The sequence below is a fragment of the Uloborus diversus genome, chromosome 3, assembly GCF_026930045.1.
Source record: "Uloborus diversus isolate 005 chromosome 3, Udiv.v.3.1, whole genome shotgun sequence".
In the NCBI taxonomy this organism is placed as follows: Eukaryota; Metazoa; Arthropoda; class Arachnida; order Araneae; family Uloboridae; genus Uloborus; species Uloborus diversus.
Window position 1 is genome coordinate 158,483,499 of NC_072733.1, and position 20,142 is coordinate 158,503,640.

The following is a 20,142-nucleotide window of genomic DNA, read 5'->3' on the forward strand; positions in this document are numbered from 1 at the left end:
CTCTTCATCTGCTTCTTTGCCACAAAACAAGCAGTGTTTTTTATAACAAAAGCTAGATTCAGATTCACTTAATCACGCTCTAGTTACAAGGTGAACTTACTTTTGAAGCACTGACCTGCTCATCCTCACGTTGTCTTTTTACTGCAGAGATTCAACTTTTCCAGGTGTATGATTTTCTGCAATCCACATGAATTGTATCAGACATTTGACTTTGAAAATAATCAGCAAACTCATCACTTCTCATGACACTTACATCATTAAAAGTTGGCATTCCATGACTGACCACAACAGTTTCACCTTCAGTCAAAAGTTTATTGCAAATAAAGCAGAATTGTGACATAAAAAAAAAAAAAGATCAGTACAAACAGTAGACGCTTGTAATAAATACGTTAATTCTCTTGAGCTGCACGTTTAACACTAAAAGAAGCAGGTACATGAACGACGCCACACGGACTAGAATAGTCAGATGTTATTCAAGGTCATGCAAGTAGAGGGGATTCTGTAAGTGACTGGTTGTCAGTACGCAATATCTGGGAAATGGTTGGTCTTAGAGAAAAAACCATAAGAACCATTTTTATAGAGAATTTAGAGATCTACAACTTTGGTCAGAGGTAATGTTTCAATAAAACTTACTGTTTTCAAGAAAAATCCAAAAAACCTAAAACTTTTACCTTTGACCCCAAATAAGTTTTTTAGCACACATGGGATCGATGGGGACTTTTGGCACCTTATTTGTAATGGTAAACCCAAAGTCTCTACAAAAATTTGGCTCTTTCGGAATTTTTGTTATTTGATCACTATTTTTGAAATTGATCGGACTATATGGTTTGGTTGTTAGTTTTCGTTTTTAGTGTTTTATTTAACTAAAATTTCATCTATTATAAAATTTGCACCTTAATAGTCATTTTTTTCAAATCTGGACAAAGTGAATGGCGGCCTGATAGTTGAGACCTTTTCAATTTTCCTGAAACTTTTAGGATGTTTTACTAGCATTGTGATAAGAAAAAGTGAAGCTTCTTTCCCCTCAAATTTGACTTGTTGGCCCTCAAGTAGAGGTCAAAGTTTTAGTTCGCGGAAAAATAGAGCTAAATATATGATTGCTTTGCTTCAAAAGCAATGAGTGAACCAAGCATTTTAAAGATGGTTACTAACTTGATACTAGGCATATGCTAGTGTAAATATTTTGGTGACTCACTCATGGATTTGAGGGCAAAGGTCAATTGAAAATGCTACTTTTTTTACTATTTTTTTTCCCTTGTTTGGCCCCGGATATCTGCTAAAGCCATGAGTAACTCTTGGAAATAAGTACATGATTTAACTACTCACCACAGTATAGTACTGAGAAAAACATAAAATAGCATTGGATTCTCTTAGCTTTAGTAGTTACACGGTCTCAAAATCGATGATTTTTAAAAAATTGCCAAGTTTAGAGGTCGATAGCTTTGTACGCGATGGGTCTTCAACTTTGATACACATCTGTAGTCATAGTTCGAGTGATGTAGTTTAAGGTCCAGGTTAGAAATCTGTGGCAACTAATCAGTTTTTTTTAATTATGCAGTCTTAAAGTTGATAACTAAAAAAAAAAAAAATCAAAAGTTTTAGGTCAAATTACTTTTATGCCCGAGTCAATTACTTTGAGCAAGAGCTGTAATTATTCTCTATGTGGTGTAGTTTTAAATTCATGTAAGAAAACCGTGAGATCCAATCATCTTGCTTGATTAAGCGGTCTTAAAATTGATGATTTCAGTGCAAAAGAGTTTTTTCACGAGTTTATATGCGTGCTACTCAAAGTCTTACGAGCTCAAACTCACATAAATACCAGAACCAATCAACAGCCAATTGTACCTTAAGCTCTCAAAATTTTATGCTTCCAGTTTAATTATTTTTTCTGCAACCTTTACCTCAACATGGCAATTTGTCTCACAAAGCTGATCCGCCATTTTGGGGCACTATTTTTTGGAGATCCTAGATCTTCATGATTTGAATCTCGAAAACTGAAAATTTGCCATAGGTTAGTTTCAAAGACATCTCTACACCTCTATAAAATTTCATCCTATTTGGGGATGATTGAGCGAGGACAATTTGAAAAATCAGGTCAATTGACGTGGAATCACTCTGATATAACATTGGGACAATTCTCATGAATCTTTTATTATTTTTGACTTTATAATGATTATAAATTAATGCCCAACTTCCAAGATCCGAATCCTGAGGATCTAAGATCTCCAAAAAATAGTGCTCCAAAATGGAGGATCAGCTTTGTGAGACAAATTGCCATGTTGTGGTAAAGGTTACAGAAAATTTTATTACACTGAAAGCATGAAATTTTGGGATCTTAAAGTAAATTTGGCTATTGATTCATTCTAGTACTTATGTGAGTTTGAGCTCATAAGATTTTGATAAAATCCTGAAAAAATGCTCTTTTATATTGAAATCATCATTTTTGAGACCGTTTAATTAAGCAAGAGAATTAGATCTCATGGTTTTCTGACAGAAATACAAAAGGTCCATCCATCAAACATTTCCAAAACAAAACTTGTACAGTTTCATTCTAAAGTAAAATCAGCATTGTTGCTCTACTGGTAAAATATTTGTTTTTCAATAGAGCTTCCAAACTCCAGAGGGAATTTTGTATGTATATGTATGTAAGAGAAAAATAGACTAAGGTGGTAAAATTTCTAATTTTTAAAGGGTGCCAAGAATTGAAAAAGTTTGAGAATCCCTGTTCTAATGAAAGTACTAATTATCAAGATTTATTACCCATGTTTTACTCATTTAAACTTTAAAGTATTGTTGAAAAACTTCCCCCTGTACATTTTTAGTAAACCTAAAAATCTGCCCCTCATACAGAGCAGATTTTCTAGCGTGACATGATCAGACTTGACTACTTGCTGTTAAAGCTGCATTTTTTAAAATGAAATATAAGTATTCTAGCTTGTAGCTGAAGGTATAAGAAATACAATGATATCCTATTTACCTTAAAATAGGTTAAAATAAAAAATACAAAAATGAAGTTATAAAACCTTTTGACGCTTTCTCCATCCTCCCCTCATCAAAAAATATTTTGCGTTTGTGTTAAGGAAAAAAAAAGTTTCATTGTGTTTGCCACTAACAAGTGACCCTAGGCTAAGGTTTATTCAATATCCGAAAATTCGGGAGCATAAGTAACTTCAATATGACGCAGGGTGCACTAGTTTAGGTACATGAAAAAAATGTGGGCAAAATTTCTTTTTGTCAATTTGATGTACCTATGTTTCTAGTATTGAATATTTTAAAGGTTTTAAGGTGTCAGTTAAAGTCATGATCATACTACAACACAATACTGTGATTGTTTAGCGAGAGACAATTTGTACATTTGAAAAACATTACTTTTTAAATGGAAGAGAGCAAGAGTATTCCTAAATCATCAAATATATTTTTAATTTGGCTAGTAAAAAGTGCAAATATTTGATGCACACTTAGATGATTTCTATATGTGTTCCCTTGTAGGGGTCATCTGATAAAAATGTGGAATTCTTAGTGGTAACAAGCACACATAACTCATGATCACTCTTTGTTCATCTTGCATCTGTGCTCAAACCCACCGAAATAGGATTGCTTTCACAAAGTTAGATAAATAAATAATAATAATGAAAAACAAAGGAAGAGTGCAGAAATTTTGACCATCCAGACTTTTGAAAATGAAACAGTAATTTTTTTTATGTATAAAGAATAACTTAAATTTTTTTTAAAAAATTGTGTAACCATAACTATTGGCAAGATGTCCTCTAATTAGATATAAAAATTTAAGTGCGCAAAAACGTGATGCAATCGTGTTATGTACTAAAAATTTAATCTGCAGCAGCTACGGAAATTATGAAACACTACTTAATTTTTGTATTATATTTTTAAAATGAAGTACTTAAAAAGATATATTTTTCACATTGCTGTTATTGTGTTGTAAGAATTTGCTGTCCTTTGTTAACTTGACTAGGAACTCCAGTTTTATACCTAAATGTTCCAATTTTTATACATTCCTCATTGATCTTTTATAATAACTCCCATAAATTTTTCCAAGCTTTAAGTGTTGAGACTATAAATCTGTTGAATTAGGTTTTGCTCCTTCATTTAAATAACCTGATGTCCACCTACTGGAAAAGCTACATTTAATTTTTTTTAGGTTATATAAACCAAGCTCTTGTAATTTGTTTCAACTTGAGTAGATATTAGTCACAAAATTGTTTTGTACTGTTTTCCCTAGTTATATTTTTTCATTAATTCAAAAATAAATATTGTATATACTTGCATAAAAGTCCTTCCTCTTACTTTGCGGTGGAAAATCAGAAAAAATTCGAAAAATGTGAATAAGTCAAGCCCTGACTTTTTGAAAACACCAGGAATGTTTTGCCATGCTTTTTGAAACTAAACCTTTTAAAAAGAAGGAAAATGTAATGTAATGAACATTCTTATAATGGAAAAAGCTTGATTATATTTTTGCTAAAAAAAGGGTTCATTTCTGTGATTGCAATTTTTGTAACGAGTTCGCTTGGGCGTTTACAGGGTTGTTACTTGTTGCTTTTATTTGCAATTTATGTCAAGAAAGTTTTGTTCTGTAGCAATATCATTCATTTTTTGAAATGACCTTTAATTTCAATGTGATCAACAATCGAAGGAAAAGTTACAAACACAGCAATTTCTCACTTTTTGCGTAGCCAGCCTTTTATTGTAATTATATGGTCTTTATTTCAGTCAGACCATGTGACATTTTAGCAGAATGTGTGAGTATTTACTTCTTTAGCATTTGTTTGAAAGGGTTGGACTATAACCGAGAAAATTTTCATGTTTTCTAGTGTTTTTTTTTCAAAGCATTGCCCTGCAGAAAATTTCAAATTCTGCAGAATAATCCATCTCCCCAAGTTTTAACCTCATTTTGTGTACTCAATTCCCAATCTATACACTAGTATGCGGGTCATTCCATGCGAAAATCAGCGGTGGCTGGCATGTCACAGATTTCAATGAAAATTTTTATTTAGGTAAACCATGTATATCTATGAGGGAATGCAAAGTATGGAAGTTCAAAAACTGTTTGTTGCTTTGTTATTGAAATTAGAAGTTGATGCTTACGATAAGCCTGAATTTTCAGAGTTCATTGCTGCAGTTTGTGACTCAATAACTCCATAAGTTATAAATGTACACTTAAAAAATAAATATTTCCGCATTCTATAAACAAATCTCTATTGAGAAAGAGCAAAGTAAAATTTATTCGGATCTTTTTTTGAATCTGAGATATTAACAAAGATTGAAATTTTGCCAATTTACTTCAGATTTCAAATCACTCTTCTAGCTCTTTTAATGAAAAAATAACAGTAAAAATGATGCAGATTGAAAAAGTATCTATAACTAACTATCTGCTCTAATTTAGTAATTGTTTATGAATTTCTTGATAAAGAAATCGTACTTTAAAAAATCGAAAATTTCCGAAAATTTCATTTTTTCCTCTATTTCAGATGTTTTTTTGAAGATGAGGGAATGCTCTAAATTTACCAAGTCTTTTTACGTAACATATTGAAGTGTCTTTTAGATGCTATCAAATTTTGATCATTGGAATCAGCGTATTTTTGTCACTAGATTAACTTGAAATAAGGCAAAATTTCATTAGTTAGTTCTTTTTATTGTTAGTTTAGCAAAACTAACCATTTCTTTCGTGTTTCATTTTCTCAAAAGCATGTTTATGAAGTACTTGCTAAAATGTACATTTTTTTTTAAATCGAAATAAGTATTAGATATACTTGCTTTTGCATCATTGAGTCGTTTATTTAGTTTTTTTGAATTCTCGTGATTTCACATAAGGGTCTGTCCATACAGGTTCAATACAGTATAAACTACTCATTCATGTTCAAATATTTCTAAGTTATAAAATTAAAATAATTATTTTGAAAATTACAATATGTTTCTTCAGTATAATATATTATATAGGGCACAATATACATAATTTAAGAAGGTGCAATGAAGTTTTAGCACTTTTTATTTCTGTTTTAGTGTATAAATTGACTAGCAAAATCGCTAATTTCAAAGACCTGTATCTTTTTTACAAACCAAATATAAAAAACAATATGTATAACATGTATAGTACTTGAATGGAATATTCAATTGGCCAAGAAATTTTATTTTTAATTCCATCCCCTTTTGGTTTACAGACGTCTATTTTTGTCATTTTCCCGATTTTGGAGGGGCTGTAATCTATAAAGGGTGCACAAACATACAGCAACAGTTACATATTCTTTTTAGCATGGTTCCAGTGATTAGTTTTTGCTGTATTTCATTTTGTGTTTCCGTCCCCTACGCGAGTTATCCCCCTTTGAAATGAGTAAAATTTTTACATTTGACCCTGAACTTTAACCTGTTGCCATATATTTTAACTATTAACTTACAGCTATGTAACTCAGCATGTAATACTATCAATTTATGCACTTCAAATAGATTTGGGCCAAAATGCAAAGATCTAAAAGTCTCATTTTTGACTACGAAAATCACTTTTGATGACCTCTAAAAAATCAAAGGTCCAGTTGAGAGAAAAAATAAAAGTGGTTTTAAAAATCTTTCATATCCAGCTTTTAGGGATATGAATTTCAAAAAAAATTAAAAATGGTTGAGCGCACCCATCCGTCGAAGCTGTATGGATTGACCCATAAAACAAAGAAAATGCTATTTTTCTGAATTTTATTTTACGTTTGGAAATCAAAAACCAATTTCGAGTTTCTTCAAGCAAAACACAGCTCTATATTCTTGTAAAATTTTGAAGTTGTCTGAATTTTCCCTCATTTGAATTTTTGTGTCTATGTGAAGGGGAAAATCATCATTTTACAAAATGTCACTAAGTTTAAAACTGAAGACAAAGGAGTTAAAATACAACTTCAAAAGTAAGGTATTTCTTTTATGATACTTAACACATTATTGGGTCTTAATTTCATCAAAGCTAATGCATTCCTTAAAGATTGAGATTTAAAAAATAATGCTTAATTATGAGAAAATTGAAAAATTTTCAGTTTTTGAAACTCGGTTAAAAGTTAACTATAATAACTTTGAAAATTTTATTGACACCAGATTAATTACCCTATTCCATAGATTGCAACAACAGAACTTTTATGTTTTCATTAAATAGTTAATAAGATACAAGCCTTCAAAAATGCAACCTTTAGCATTTATGAGAATGCTCTTCAATTTGACCAATTTTCAATCGCATGTAACTATTTAAATAAAAAATTTTAAGCAAAAATATTTTAGATATTTTATATAGGCATAAAAGGAACCTGTATACCAAATTTCATTAAAATCTGTTACCATGCGTCCACCATTTTTTTGCGAATTTTGCTCATTTCATATGGAATGACCCATGTACGATAAATAAAATAAACATATGGGGGCATATAATCAAAGAATAAATAAGTAAACATTTGAATACATACAATTAGTTTGTGCTGGTCAAGTTAAATTTTGTAAATCAATTCATGATAACTATATTTATTGTAGGTTCCTGGTGGAACACATAAAAATGAGTTGCTTGAGTTTCTCGATAAAGTTCCAACATTTGTGCAGCAGCTTCAATTTACTGTAAAAAACCCTACGGTTGGAAAAGCAGCTACTTTTACGAAGGTAAATATTTTACTCTCTCTATGTAATAAACAGGGCTCCCAACTTAAAATGGGACATTTTTTCCTAAAAGTCCCACTTTTAGTTTCAAGTCCCTAAATGTCCATTTCTTCAAAATCTGTTCCTTTAAAATTTCAGTTTCATCTTGGAATTTCCCTGTAACCTCTTTTATCAATTTGCAATTTTTAAAGCAAAAAATAATTGTATGTCTTGTTCATATTCCTGCTATTGTATAAGGGGCCTTTCAAATGAAACCCAGTCAATATTGTAAAGTAACAGTGATGATTTTACTAACTCAAAAATAGTTGCCAAAACTGCTGGCACATTTATTCCTTTGCGACATTAGTCGGTCGATTCCATCTTTGAAGAAGCTAGTAGGATGCTGTCGGCTCTAAGCCTAGATCAAGTCACATACTTTGTCGTCCGTTGTGAATTGATGTTCGCAAATAGCTTGTTTCAGAGGTCCAAAAGCATGTGACCCATGAAAGTCACACGATGAAAGGTCTGGACTTGTACTGTGGATGTTCCAGTGTTTCCCACCAAAACTGCTGCAATGTCGTCTTCACTGCATTGGCTATTTGTGGGCACCTTTGGACAACACGCCTGGCCATTTTGGTTCTGTAAAGTGGCTTGATAACATTGGGCATTGATGGGGATTCCCTATTCCAGGAACTCGATAAGCAATGGGCCCTTGTGATCAAAAACAAGGATATGATCTGTAGTCGACGATAACTTGTGTGACCACCTTCTCTTTTGGTGGGAAACCACACTGTCGCTGTGTAACATCAAATGTTGCTCATGTGTCAGTCTCTCTACCAATAGATGGTGCCTCCATGCACAGGGCCCAATTTAGAAATTTTAAGACTGTAAGCACACCCTTGGCTAGCAGAACCGAAGAACGTGCTCAATTGCACCTCTTTTTGTCATTGCAGAGGTTCCCATCCCCCCCCCCCAAATGGAGTACTGTCCAAAAAAAAAAAGAAATCTGCCCCCCCCCCCCAAATCAGTGGTGCAATCTACCATTGATTTTTTTTTAGGTTGACCCCATTGACATTTGCATGGCTATAGGCTGCAGCAAACCGAAGATGTAAATATATATATATGTTTTGATAATGTCACTGAATACCTTAAACAGTCTTTTCCTGCTCCTAACTGGTCTCCAATCGCTTGCTAAAAGAAAAAAAGTGCTTTTTTGAGGGAGGGGGGTGTACCTGCACAAAAATAAGTTTATCACCTTCCATCAAGATTTTATCTACTTGACCAGGCCATTCAGGAATGCTCAGTCAGCTGCATGTATGTTGTAAGTTGCATGTTAAGTATTGCTGATGTAAACTAACTAAATAGCAATAAAATGTTGTTTTGATATTATGGATACAAAAGTGACAACTCACAACAGGCTCTGGGCCCAGCTAAACAAGTGCTAGTCAATTTACCTGCTCTCAATAAAGATCAACAGCTCGGTATTTGTAATTTGAAACTTACATAAATAAACAATTACAAAAGAGTCAGGAACAAAATAAATGCCTTAAGCAGTAATATTGAGCTCCGTACCAACATGAAGTTACATCTGAGTGGTCTCATTCTAAGCTGTAGATGTCACTCCAGATAGTTTCTCACTCCATGAGAGAGAGTTTGTTTTAACAAGGTTTATAAGTTCAGCAAAAACTGAGTCAACAGTACAATTAAATTTTTAAACTTACACTAAAATAAAAAATATTCAGAAAAATTTTGTAATGCAAAACAAATAAAACATTCATTATGAGGTTTTTTTTTTTGTAATCCCCCCCCAAGCTAGGGCTAGCCCCCCCCCTAGCTTCTCGGGCTTACACTTTAATCAGGCCCTGTCCATACACGCAGTTAAGTGACACCCTCTAACGTCTAATTTGAAGTTAGACGCACTGTCCGGGTTTCATTTGAATAAACTTTATAATTCAGCTTTTGAATATAATACAAGGGCACAATAGCGACTTTTAAACTGTTAACAGTATTAACATTCATTCAGCATGGTTTCTTGTACAAGGCAAAAGTATTTTTTACTTGCAAAATTATTTTTCAGCTAACTCCAAAAAAAAAAAAAAAAAAAAAAAATTTTTTTTGGTAAAAATTTATATAAAGTAAGCTGTAAAAACTATTTTAAAATCAATTAGTAATTATTTTTTATAATCTTTAACCCATTGATATCCAATCTAAATACCCATGTGATGGTCAAATATTATGAGAGACAAAATAAACAAATATCATCTGGTTACATTGTGAGGAGATAAGGTAAGCCCAAAAGGTAAACCCCACTCAAGGTAACCTTATCTTCAGGTAAGCCTTACTCTGGGTGAAAACATCTCATTTGAGTTCTAAGCTATTCAAGCATATACAGGCATGCCTCTTATTCAAAGGTTAAATTGCTTCTTTAACATATTATCAGAAAATGTCCTACCTCTTTCTTAATAGGAAAAATGGCTAATCTAGAGAAAACATAATTCATGCACATTTTGTCAACACATTATGTAAACCCATTTAATAGTAAATAATTTAATTTAAAAAACCAATTGCATAAAAATTTTAACTTTATGAGTTTGCCCTTTTTGCCTTTTACCCTAGGCCTAGGTAAATACCCAAAAACTGGGTACTTCAGAGAAAAAAAAGTAAAACGGTGAATAAATCATAAATTTTTATCTAAATACAAAATAAAATGTATAAAATAGATACATAAATTTGTAGTATACAGTTTATACAATTTGTTATTGAAAAATTTGATGAAATTATTAAAATATACATTGAATCAACTTGCAGTCCAAAAAAAAAAAATGTTGGTGGTTCAATTCACCATGCAGATTTTAAACCCAATGATGCAAGGAAATAATCTGAAACAATCCAACCTACTTGATGGTTTACCTTTGGTTCATGAAGGACAGAAGCATTTGAAATTAGACAGTACAGTAGACCCTTGTTTTACGCAGGGGTTACATTCTACGGAAAAGCGGCGTAAATTAAGACTTAGTGCTAAAACAGGGGTAAGGTTCCATAAATTAATATATATAATAAGTTTAACATGTACTTATTCCGATACATATGCATGTTGTGCATAAAAAAACATGAATTAACTTAGTGTTTATAAAGAAGAGCTGGTCATGACATTCTTTTGGTAGTTATTAATTATTTTTCTCTGTAGTTCTTTGTGGGGCATTAACACTTTCATGATCACTCGCATCATTTCCATGGCAGGATCTTTCTTTGCTAATAAATAGAAAGATCATTTGACATTGTCAAGAAATGACTCAAAATTTTCAGTGAAAAAGCGTTTGATTGTGAGTTACTAATGTCAGTATCCTTGTTGGTTTCAATATCTTTTGCCACTTTTAAGAGTTTTTCTTCCAGTGAGTTCTGAATTGTATGATTTTAATAACTTGACTTCTGGAAAGAGCCCTGGAACCAATGGCAAACAAATTTTATCTGTGGTCCAAGCTTATTTATTAGCACTTTAAAAAGCAGTTTATTACTTTTATCTACAATCTTAGAAATTAGGATTTTGAAAGAATGGAAAATTTTGCATATTTGCATTGTCTGAACCGCATGAAATTAAACAAAGATGTCAAATCTTAAACTGCATAAAATGAAGCTGCATAAAACAAGGGTCTACTGTATTCAGCTGAAGACAGTATAAGATTGTTCATCATAAGAGTGTGGGAAAATTAAGAGAGCATGAGTTTACTAGTATGGTGGAGAAGTTTATGAGGAACAAGTGCCAAAGTAGCTTAGCACATTTTAAATGCATTAGTTACATCTACTGCAGAAGAAAGAACATTCAGCATTTTCAGTTAGATTCACAGTAAGAAAGTAAAAAATATACATTTATATTACAGAGTGGCTAAGCTCAAATATAACACAGGGGAACAGTGATTTTGGTGCTGGGTTTTTTGGAACTGATTTTGAAGGAATTTGGTACCCTGAGTTCAAGTATGACATCAGTTCAGCATTGAGCTTCATCCCAGAAGCTCAAATTTCTAAGATATAACATTTACGTATTATACACAAACGATTATAAATAAAACTGGTTACATAACATTACGATTTATACATAAAACTGGTTAAAGTTAGATACATAGATCAAATAAAACATAAAATAGGGATTTTTTATTCCTATTGTATTTTACAAATAATAAGAGATTGATTACCAAACAGTCCAATTAAGCTTTTTGACATGGGTCCCTAATTTTTAAGAGCCTTAAAATGACTAAAATTGTAGTAGTCTTACTTAAGAAAAGAAAATGAAGGTAAAGTTAAGTTTTCTGCTTTATTTATTTGCCTTTTTTATGTGTACTTAAGTGTGGGGTACTCTGGCTCCCAACAAATATTTTGAACAAGTGGTAAAACACCTCAACACCCCTGAAATTGTGGTTCCCCATTAATGTTTATATTTATAAGGTTTGACTTCAGAGAAACCCCCAAAAAATGTTTATTTCGGGTCACCCACTATATTAATAGGGACCTGAAAAGTACTGTATACAAATATCCAGCTCATCGCGCAAAGCGAATATATGCAAACCAAGAACTTACAATTTGACCTTAACTTGTTGAAGTGTTATTACTAAACTTGTCAAACTTTTACTGCATCTGGTGAATTTTCCTTTAAGTTACTAGACTGCTGGCTGACAATAGGATAAATATGCCAGAAGCAATCCTTGTTTAAGCCTAAATTTGCTTTAGAAGTGTGCAAAATGGAGTTAAAACTGCTCATTTTGGGTAAAACAGCAGCACTTATCTAAAAAAGTAGAGCTGGATCTTCATGGCATGAACACATTCACAAAAATGTTAATGATCCGAAAAGCCGTTCATTGATATTATAAATTGAAAAAAAAAATTAACACCAAAGGCCCTAAAATTGAGCCTTATAGAACACCTCTTAAAATAACAGTCCACTGAGAATGATTACCCCTACTTCTTTTTGTGTTCACCCCTCCCCCCCCCCACTAAATAATTTTACTTGGTGGAAAAAAGACAAGAATAATGTCCAGAAATGCAGTTATTGTACTGAAACTAAGCTACCTTTAACTCATCTCTTTTATTTTTGGGGGAAAATAAAATGTTTGTTGATAAAATGTACTGGATACTTATGTTTTTGAATATTGAAGTATTTAGCTACTCGCATTTTTTTTCCATTTGATTGATTTTTTTTTGGATGCATCTTTATTGATTATTATTATTTTTTAAAAATATAGGTAGATAATGTAATTCAAGAAACTAAGAATTTAATGAATGTTATCTCAAAAGTTGTTACAACTTGTCTTCTTTGTGCCACAAAGGTAACTTTTTTTCATGTTCTTGAATACAAAGTGCTAATCAGACTTTTGTTTCCTGAATGATAATATTTCTGATTGTGGAAGCTAGATTTGTACAGTTGAATGTTTCATTTTATCACAATTATTCAAAAAGTATGATTTCAATTGCGGCAGTTCTCTACACATTTTGTTATAGCCAAGTGTGAGTAATCTCCGGTTTAATTAGTACCAAGATGCTTGTATTCTTGTTACGCATTCAGGTATTTTTGGGTATCAAAACAAATTGTAAAATTTAATATGTCTTATCTGCGTAACTTACATCTATATTTGGTACGACTGCTTCAACATGATGGAGTAATAAAAGATTTTGAGTCGTTATGAAAATACCAAGCTGGTACTTATGTACAAAATGCTTGGAACTTTTTCAAAAATATTAGGTTCTTTTTATTCAACTCACAATAACCCCTGTTATTAGTTTTGTGAAAATATGGCCTAAAACTACATTTAAAGTGTTGAAAAGAAGACCAAAAAGATAGATAATTGATTTTCTAGGACGGTTGTCTGAAAGTAAATCTTCAAGGCAAAATTACTCAGTTATTATGGAAGAAAATATTAAATACATGTTGCAAATGTGGCATTTTTTTTCTCAACATAATCTCAAAAGGTGGAGACACTTATCTCTGCATGTAATTTGAACATTCACAATGACTCTCAGCCTCACCAATAAGCAAATTGACTGATTATAGATTAATCTGAAGAAATTAATCAGCCGATAAATTATAATAATAATGAGTTTTAAACAATTTTTCCATCCCCCCCCCTTTTTTTTTACAATTTTGAGTTTTCAGAATAAGATAAGAGTAGATTTCTGTTAGCAGTAGCTGTGATTTTTTAATCAGTCATTTCTCAATCCAGGACTTTTATTCTTGATGAAATTTAAAAGCAATCTTTAAACACTATGCTAAAATATAGGGTGTTTAGTAAAGTACATAAAGGTAACCAGGGTCTGACAAATCCTGGGTATCAGGTTGCCCGGGTGACTTAACAAAATACCTTTGCAACTATTTCCTTCAGAACAACTATCTTTCAAAAGCTATGTTCCCCTAAATTTTCCTATAAACTCTGAGAAATAACTTGTCCAACTCCTAAATTTTTTTCAGATTCCTTAGAATCGCCACTTTTTTTGCCAGTTTCCGCTAACAACATTTTTGATGAGTAAAAACATAGCAATTTAAAAACTGAACTGAAATGTGTAGCATAATTGCGTGTTTAATCATCAAATGTAATAACTGAAAAAACAAAAGAAATAGTTTTGTTTTGCACACACAGAGAGCATATGACCCAACTTCGTTCCCAAGCCTTGAGGTTCTTTTGGCTCAGTGGTTAAGTCTGGGTAGCTTCATTTAGTAATCACCCTACCATAGTGTGTATTTGGTCAATATGTTGTATTTAAAGTAGATCCTAGGGCAGGCAAAGTCTTTTGTAGGTATTTTATTTAACGTTTTGACTAAGAGAGGATGTAAACCTTATCCTTAAAGTACTTTCAGCCTACAAACTATAACAGGTTATTTTTTTAACAAAAAATATGAAAAGTGTTGTCCAATGGCTGCATGATTGTAGGGTTAATCTGCTTTTGATAGATGCCTGTATATGTCTAAAAATCATCATAAAATGTCATACATTTATGCACTGCCAATTTTAAAAGTAAAGACTAACATAAGAAATGCACTGTTTAATGATTTACCAGTTTCAGGAAATGCATAGCCTATGAAGGCCCTTGTACCAGAAAACCCAATAGAACCAACCAATCAAGGAGAAAAATCAAGAAGTTATTTCTGAGGTCAAAAGAGCTCTAAGGGAATATTCTCTTCCAGTAGAATATTTTCCAACTGATTATTACCAAGAATTTTACTTTCCTCTCCTGTGAATGCTCATAATCACTCAAATTGATAAGGATACAACCATTTCTTTCAAAAATTTCTAATTTGTTCTCAGGTGTTTATCTATTAACATGCAGATGTTCCAATCGAACTATTCAAAAACTTGACATCATGCAAGAGAAACATTATACTGATGTGTAAAATATAAACCCTGAAAATTTCAAGACTCAATTTTTTACTATATATGTGTGGAGGATAGTAATTTATAACTTTCATAATCTCTGAGCTCATAAAACAATTTCAGTTGAATATCTTAAACACTTCAAAAGATATTACTGACTGATCTCCTCATGCACATTTGATGGAATTTTTACTGGAAAGTTAACTCTCAAGTACTTCCTTTATGGCAGAGCAAATGGGCATGTATTTCACATGAAAAAATGTTGAGCACTGAAAACATCCGCATACTTTTGGCTCTATAGTGTTAGTGTATGTTACTGTTCAGTTCTGTATTTTGACAAAGTCATTTGTCGGATGTTTTTGGATCCATAAGCTCATTTCTGTACACTGAGAAAAAGGTTCCTTGAAAGCCTGAAACATGCATATGTAATTTCTTGCAAATTTGCCTGTTTATAATGTTTATTTTCTTTTACAATGACCCCTAATTTTATCATCTGTGCAGAAATTTTGCCTAATTATGTTCCTTCCAATTCTCCTTTGCTTAAGAGTATACATTTATCTAATTTTTTAATGCATATGAAATAATTCTATATCTAAGTTTGCATTTTTTTAAATGTCTGACAGGGATGTTTTGGAACATAAATTACTCTACCAGAATAAATTAAAAGCTCTGGTTGCAGAAAAGGCACTTATAATTTATCAAACACTATAACAATAGTCTTGCAATAATTTCAACCTACATATAGCATTTAAGCTCATTTGTATTGAATACCATTCACCTTACAATAATTAATGTTTAGTAAAATTAATATTTGACTAACGTCTGCCTTATAAGTTAAGATTAAGTACTTTCAGAAGAAGGATGAATGTTAAGCCTAACCTTTAACCTTTTTGCCCCATCTTACCTAAGTTGTTTTAAAATAGGAAATAAAATTAATCCAGTTTAGCTGTTAATGAGAAAGTGTTCTGTAGACATGTGGGAAGTTTTCTGCATAGTTAATCTAATGAATATTCTAGTAAATTTCACTCAGAAGTTTAAAGAGGTGTTCCAATTTCCAAATGTTTCATAAGCAAGCAAAACAACTTTTTCAGATTAAAATAATGTAGTATTGCCAGACCTAAAATTTTAAATTAAAATCTTAATTCTTATTTGTGAATATTTGAAAAAAATATTTTATACCCATTCCTCCATTTATTTCAAAAACAGAGACTTATTTGAAAGATGACCACTTTATCCCATCTTTCCCTGTAATTTTTTAAAAAGTTTCACCAAAGCATATTGTATATGAAGATTTTTATATTGGTTATTTTTTTCCAGTTTGGAATTGACTTTCAGAGTTTAATCAGTCAAGGTCAAAATTCGTCACCATATCAAAGTGAATTTGAAGATTATATGTTTGAGAAGACAAATGCAGATAATCTAGGCACAAAAGATTCTGGCCAGAATTCATCAAAGCCTAACATTTGACGGTTTGGCCTTGGTCCCCAAGGATTTAAAAGGGACCCAAGACGTACTAGAGTGTCATTTTTACTTTATTAACTAAAATCATACTTTTATGTGATAGTAATATCTTTAAGTTCCTTTTTTTTTGTGTCAGATGATTTATTTGGTTGAAATTCCTCTGCTGTTTTGAAATAATGGGCTACTTTTTATATTTCATTTAGCATTATTATATTCATCATTGATACTGTTGAATATTCCATTGTTTTGTCATTGAATATTCGAGCATGCAGAAATTATTTTTTACCTGTGCTCTCTTATCAATGTGTAACTTCACACAAATAATTTCAAAAATATGATGCTCAATATGAAGGAATGAAAGAAAGAAAATATCTCTTTTGATTTGTGATAAGTTTAACCTGTACTTGCTTCTTCCTGTTACAATGTTGAACTTCAAAGTCATATGTCCTGTAACAGTCAAAGTATTTTTATTTGACATATTTAATGAAAATTATTCCCAGTGTTTTCTGTTGTCTTTTGATTCTTTTAATTTAGTCCTTAAACATTTTAGAAAATATATTTTACAGTTGAAAAACTAGTTCTTCACTTTTCAGTGTAGAACCTGTGTGCTAGTTTTCCAAATTCTCATTATGGTCTAGTTTGTACTGAAACTGTTCTTTCTGGATAGTTGGAATTTTAATATTTTGATAGATTTTTTTCTTTTTGGAAACATTCCTGTTTAATATCCAAGTGTTATATACAGAGTGTCGCAGAATGCGTTTACAAACTTGGATATAAGGTTGAGAAAACGATAAAATGCAAAAATTTAACTGGAACATATGATTGCAAATGACAGGTTACAAATTTACAACACTAAGATGATTTCACACAATATTTTAGTTTTAATGAAAAGATTAAATCTGTTGATAAAATTGGTGGTGACTGTACCTGTTAATATAAGCATCCCAACTACACTGTAGCAATCAATAAAAGCTTGTGATAATAGCTCGTCATTGGGACGATTTGTGTGTTGTGATTTCGACCCATGTAATACAGCTGCAGGCCATACATTTTATTAACAGTTTTAAACCTATCTTAAAAACTTAAAAGATGTGTGTAGTGGTGTTTGTGCAATTAATTTGTTACCTGTTTTGCTTCAGTTTCTGACTGCGTGCACGTCAGCTTTGCAGCCGTATGTCCTTAGAAATTTTTACCTGTCATCATGCTCTCCACTTCACCTCAAAGTTTGAACAAGGCATTTGGGGACACCCTGTATAGGGTTAATTATACCTATGCATGTTAACCAGGTTAAATATGCGAAAATATTATGTTTTGAATAAATTATAGAAAACATAATGCATAAGATGTTTCATCTGAAAATACTTCGGGTTTTCTTGCAAGTAAACATTTTAAATACTTGTGTAAAATATATTTTCTATTCATTAATTCTTTAATGATTTTCTTAAAGTTCATATTTGTACCTTTAAATGGAATTTACAGATATTTAAATTGAATATGTTTTTAAAATTCACACGTAAAAAATGTGTATTTTTTTACTTGTATGTACTATAATTACCTAGTACAAGCTAACCCAGGAAACGATAGATCAAGAATCTGATTTTTATGTGGAAGTATGTTAAGCTGTATAAATTAGTACCTAATATTGACAAATAATTGAGTCAATCTCCGACAAATATTCAGCGTAATCCAATACGCCTGTGTGTGTTTGTGTGTGTGGGAGGGGGGTGCTGTACTTAAAGGATTACTGTAATTCATCAAGCAATTAATGAGGCAGTGAGAAGCAAAGGGATGCAAGTGGACTATTTTAAGTTTTAAGTAAAACGCGTTTAAAGATCACATCCTAGGTAGGCTTTCATTGAAATTTTTTCTAAATCATGCTGTTCAGCAGCACCTACCAGGGCTAATAATACAATCTCTTGCCCCAAAACAGAGGAGAGGTTCACCTACCATTTGTACTGGTTATCTCCAAATTTTTAATTTTGCCCTTTGCATCTCTTTGCTTCTCACTACCTCATATGGTCTAAAAAGTTGGAATGTGACTTTTTTTGCTTATTTTTCATTTATGTCTTTGCTAGTTGATGTCCTAAATAACAATGTGCAGCAGTAGGCTCGACTAATCAGCCTAATATGGCAAAAGGGTTGGCTAGATAACATGAAAACAACATATACAGAATTCCACTAACTTCTTCCTCTCCCTTATAATTCAAAACATATTTTGAGAATGACGAGAAATTATTCCAAAAACAGTTACTGTTTAGAAAAAACTACACAAATGGAAAAAACACTAGACAATATCAAAACTGAAGAGTTCCCACTGTACTTCAAATAGTGGGGAAGAAAACTGAACAAGTGCATTAACTCTAAAGGAGTGTTCTTTGGAAGAGGCTGAAAATTTTTTGTAAAAAACTTGATAAATTATATTTTCAGAGCGAAATTACTGTTACTTTTGGGTCCCCCCCCCCCCAGGTATGCCTTAGAAAATAACAGAAAAATAAAAGAAACAAAAACTTAAGAAAAGCTAACATTATTTAAAGCCATGTTTGGAGCTAGTCATCCATTACATCTTATACAAACTCCTTAATTTATGTGAAATCGACTTATTTCATGCTTTTTGGCTACTTATTCATTTCAGATAGGCTCTTTCTGTTTCAATTTGTAAATGTAAGGATTTTTTATCACATAAAACAACCCAAATGTCTTGCTACATTTCAAATATGTGTTGTTTTAAAAATGCAAATGTTGTTAATAAATTTGAAAAGAATGGTTAATGAAAAGTAATGAGTCAATTTAAATGGAGGACTTTATAAATAATGATATCCCTACATTAGAATGATGATTCCAAGATTGTTCAGCAGTGTCACATTTGTTCTGTGGCATAAAACATCTTTTATTTTAAAATTTGCAAGACTATTAATTTATTTTTATCTTTTCAAACATACTATATAAATGTCTGTATGGTGAAAAAAAAAATCAACCTGATATAGCAATTTAGTGAGTTTTTTTGAAATTGAACGCAAAACATGATCCATTTTATAAGCATATCACATGAAATCAAATGAGACTAGAAGTTAGAATATTAGATTCTATTGATTTCATTTATGAGGTAAATACTTGCCTAAATTACTGTTTACATATTTTTTTACCCTTTCATATTTGTAAATAAATTTGCTATGCAAAATTGTAGATATTTCAAAAGTAAAATGATAAATTTTTTTTGGAAGATATTTCTCTCTCTGCATCAGTGACATACTATTAGCAATGTGCTAAATCAGTGTTTTTATTTTAAAACATGTATTTAAAAGATAAACCTTTCTTTCAATGACCTTTAAAACAAATGTGTGGTAAAATAAAGCTGCAAGATTTTAGCAATAAATCAGATTTATAATCTTTTGATGATGTAACTCATATCAGCATAATGCTTATTTCATCTAAAATTTTGAACTTTCACCCCTTATTAACTCATCTTGAACCAACCATCTCTCAAAACATATTTTTTTTTTGTCGATAAAACATGAATTTCAGAATTTATAAATCTTATTCTTAAGAGATGAAAGTTCAAGAGTTTTAATATTTTTCTTAGTATATCCTAAATCCTACAGATATCAAAAAGTTCAAAAAAAGATAGCATGTTATATGTAATATGTATTGACTATGGAGCAATTAAAATGTAAAAGTGGGTGTGTAAGTTTGTATCAGTCGATGTGTCTGTCTTTGTTGG

At 31.5% G+C, this 20,142-nt stretch overlaps 1 protein-coding gene across 1 annotated transcript in view; it reads left to right on the forward strand.

The window, feature by feature from the left end:
• Window positions 1–16,430, forward strand: part of LOC129219011 (alpha-catulin-like) — a 41,929-nt gene extending 25,499 nt beyond the window's left edge. The window contains exons 4-6 of the mRNA XM_054853331.1: window positions 7,510–7,632; window positions 12,843–12,926; window positions 16,281–16,430. Of these exons, the coding sequence (XP_054709306.1) occupies window positions 7,510–7,632; window positions 12,843–12,926; window positions 16,281–16,430 (357 nt within the window). The remainder of the gene's footprint in view (window positions 1–7,509; window positions 7,633–12,842; window positions 12,927–16,280) is intronic.
• Window positions 16,431–20,142: the final 3,712 nt, after the last annotated feature.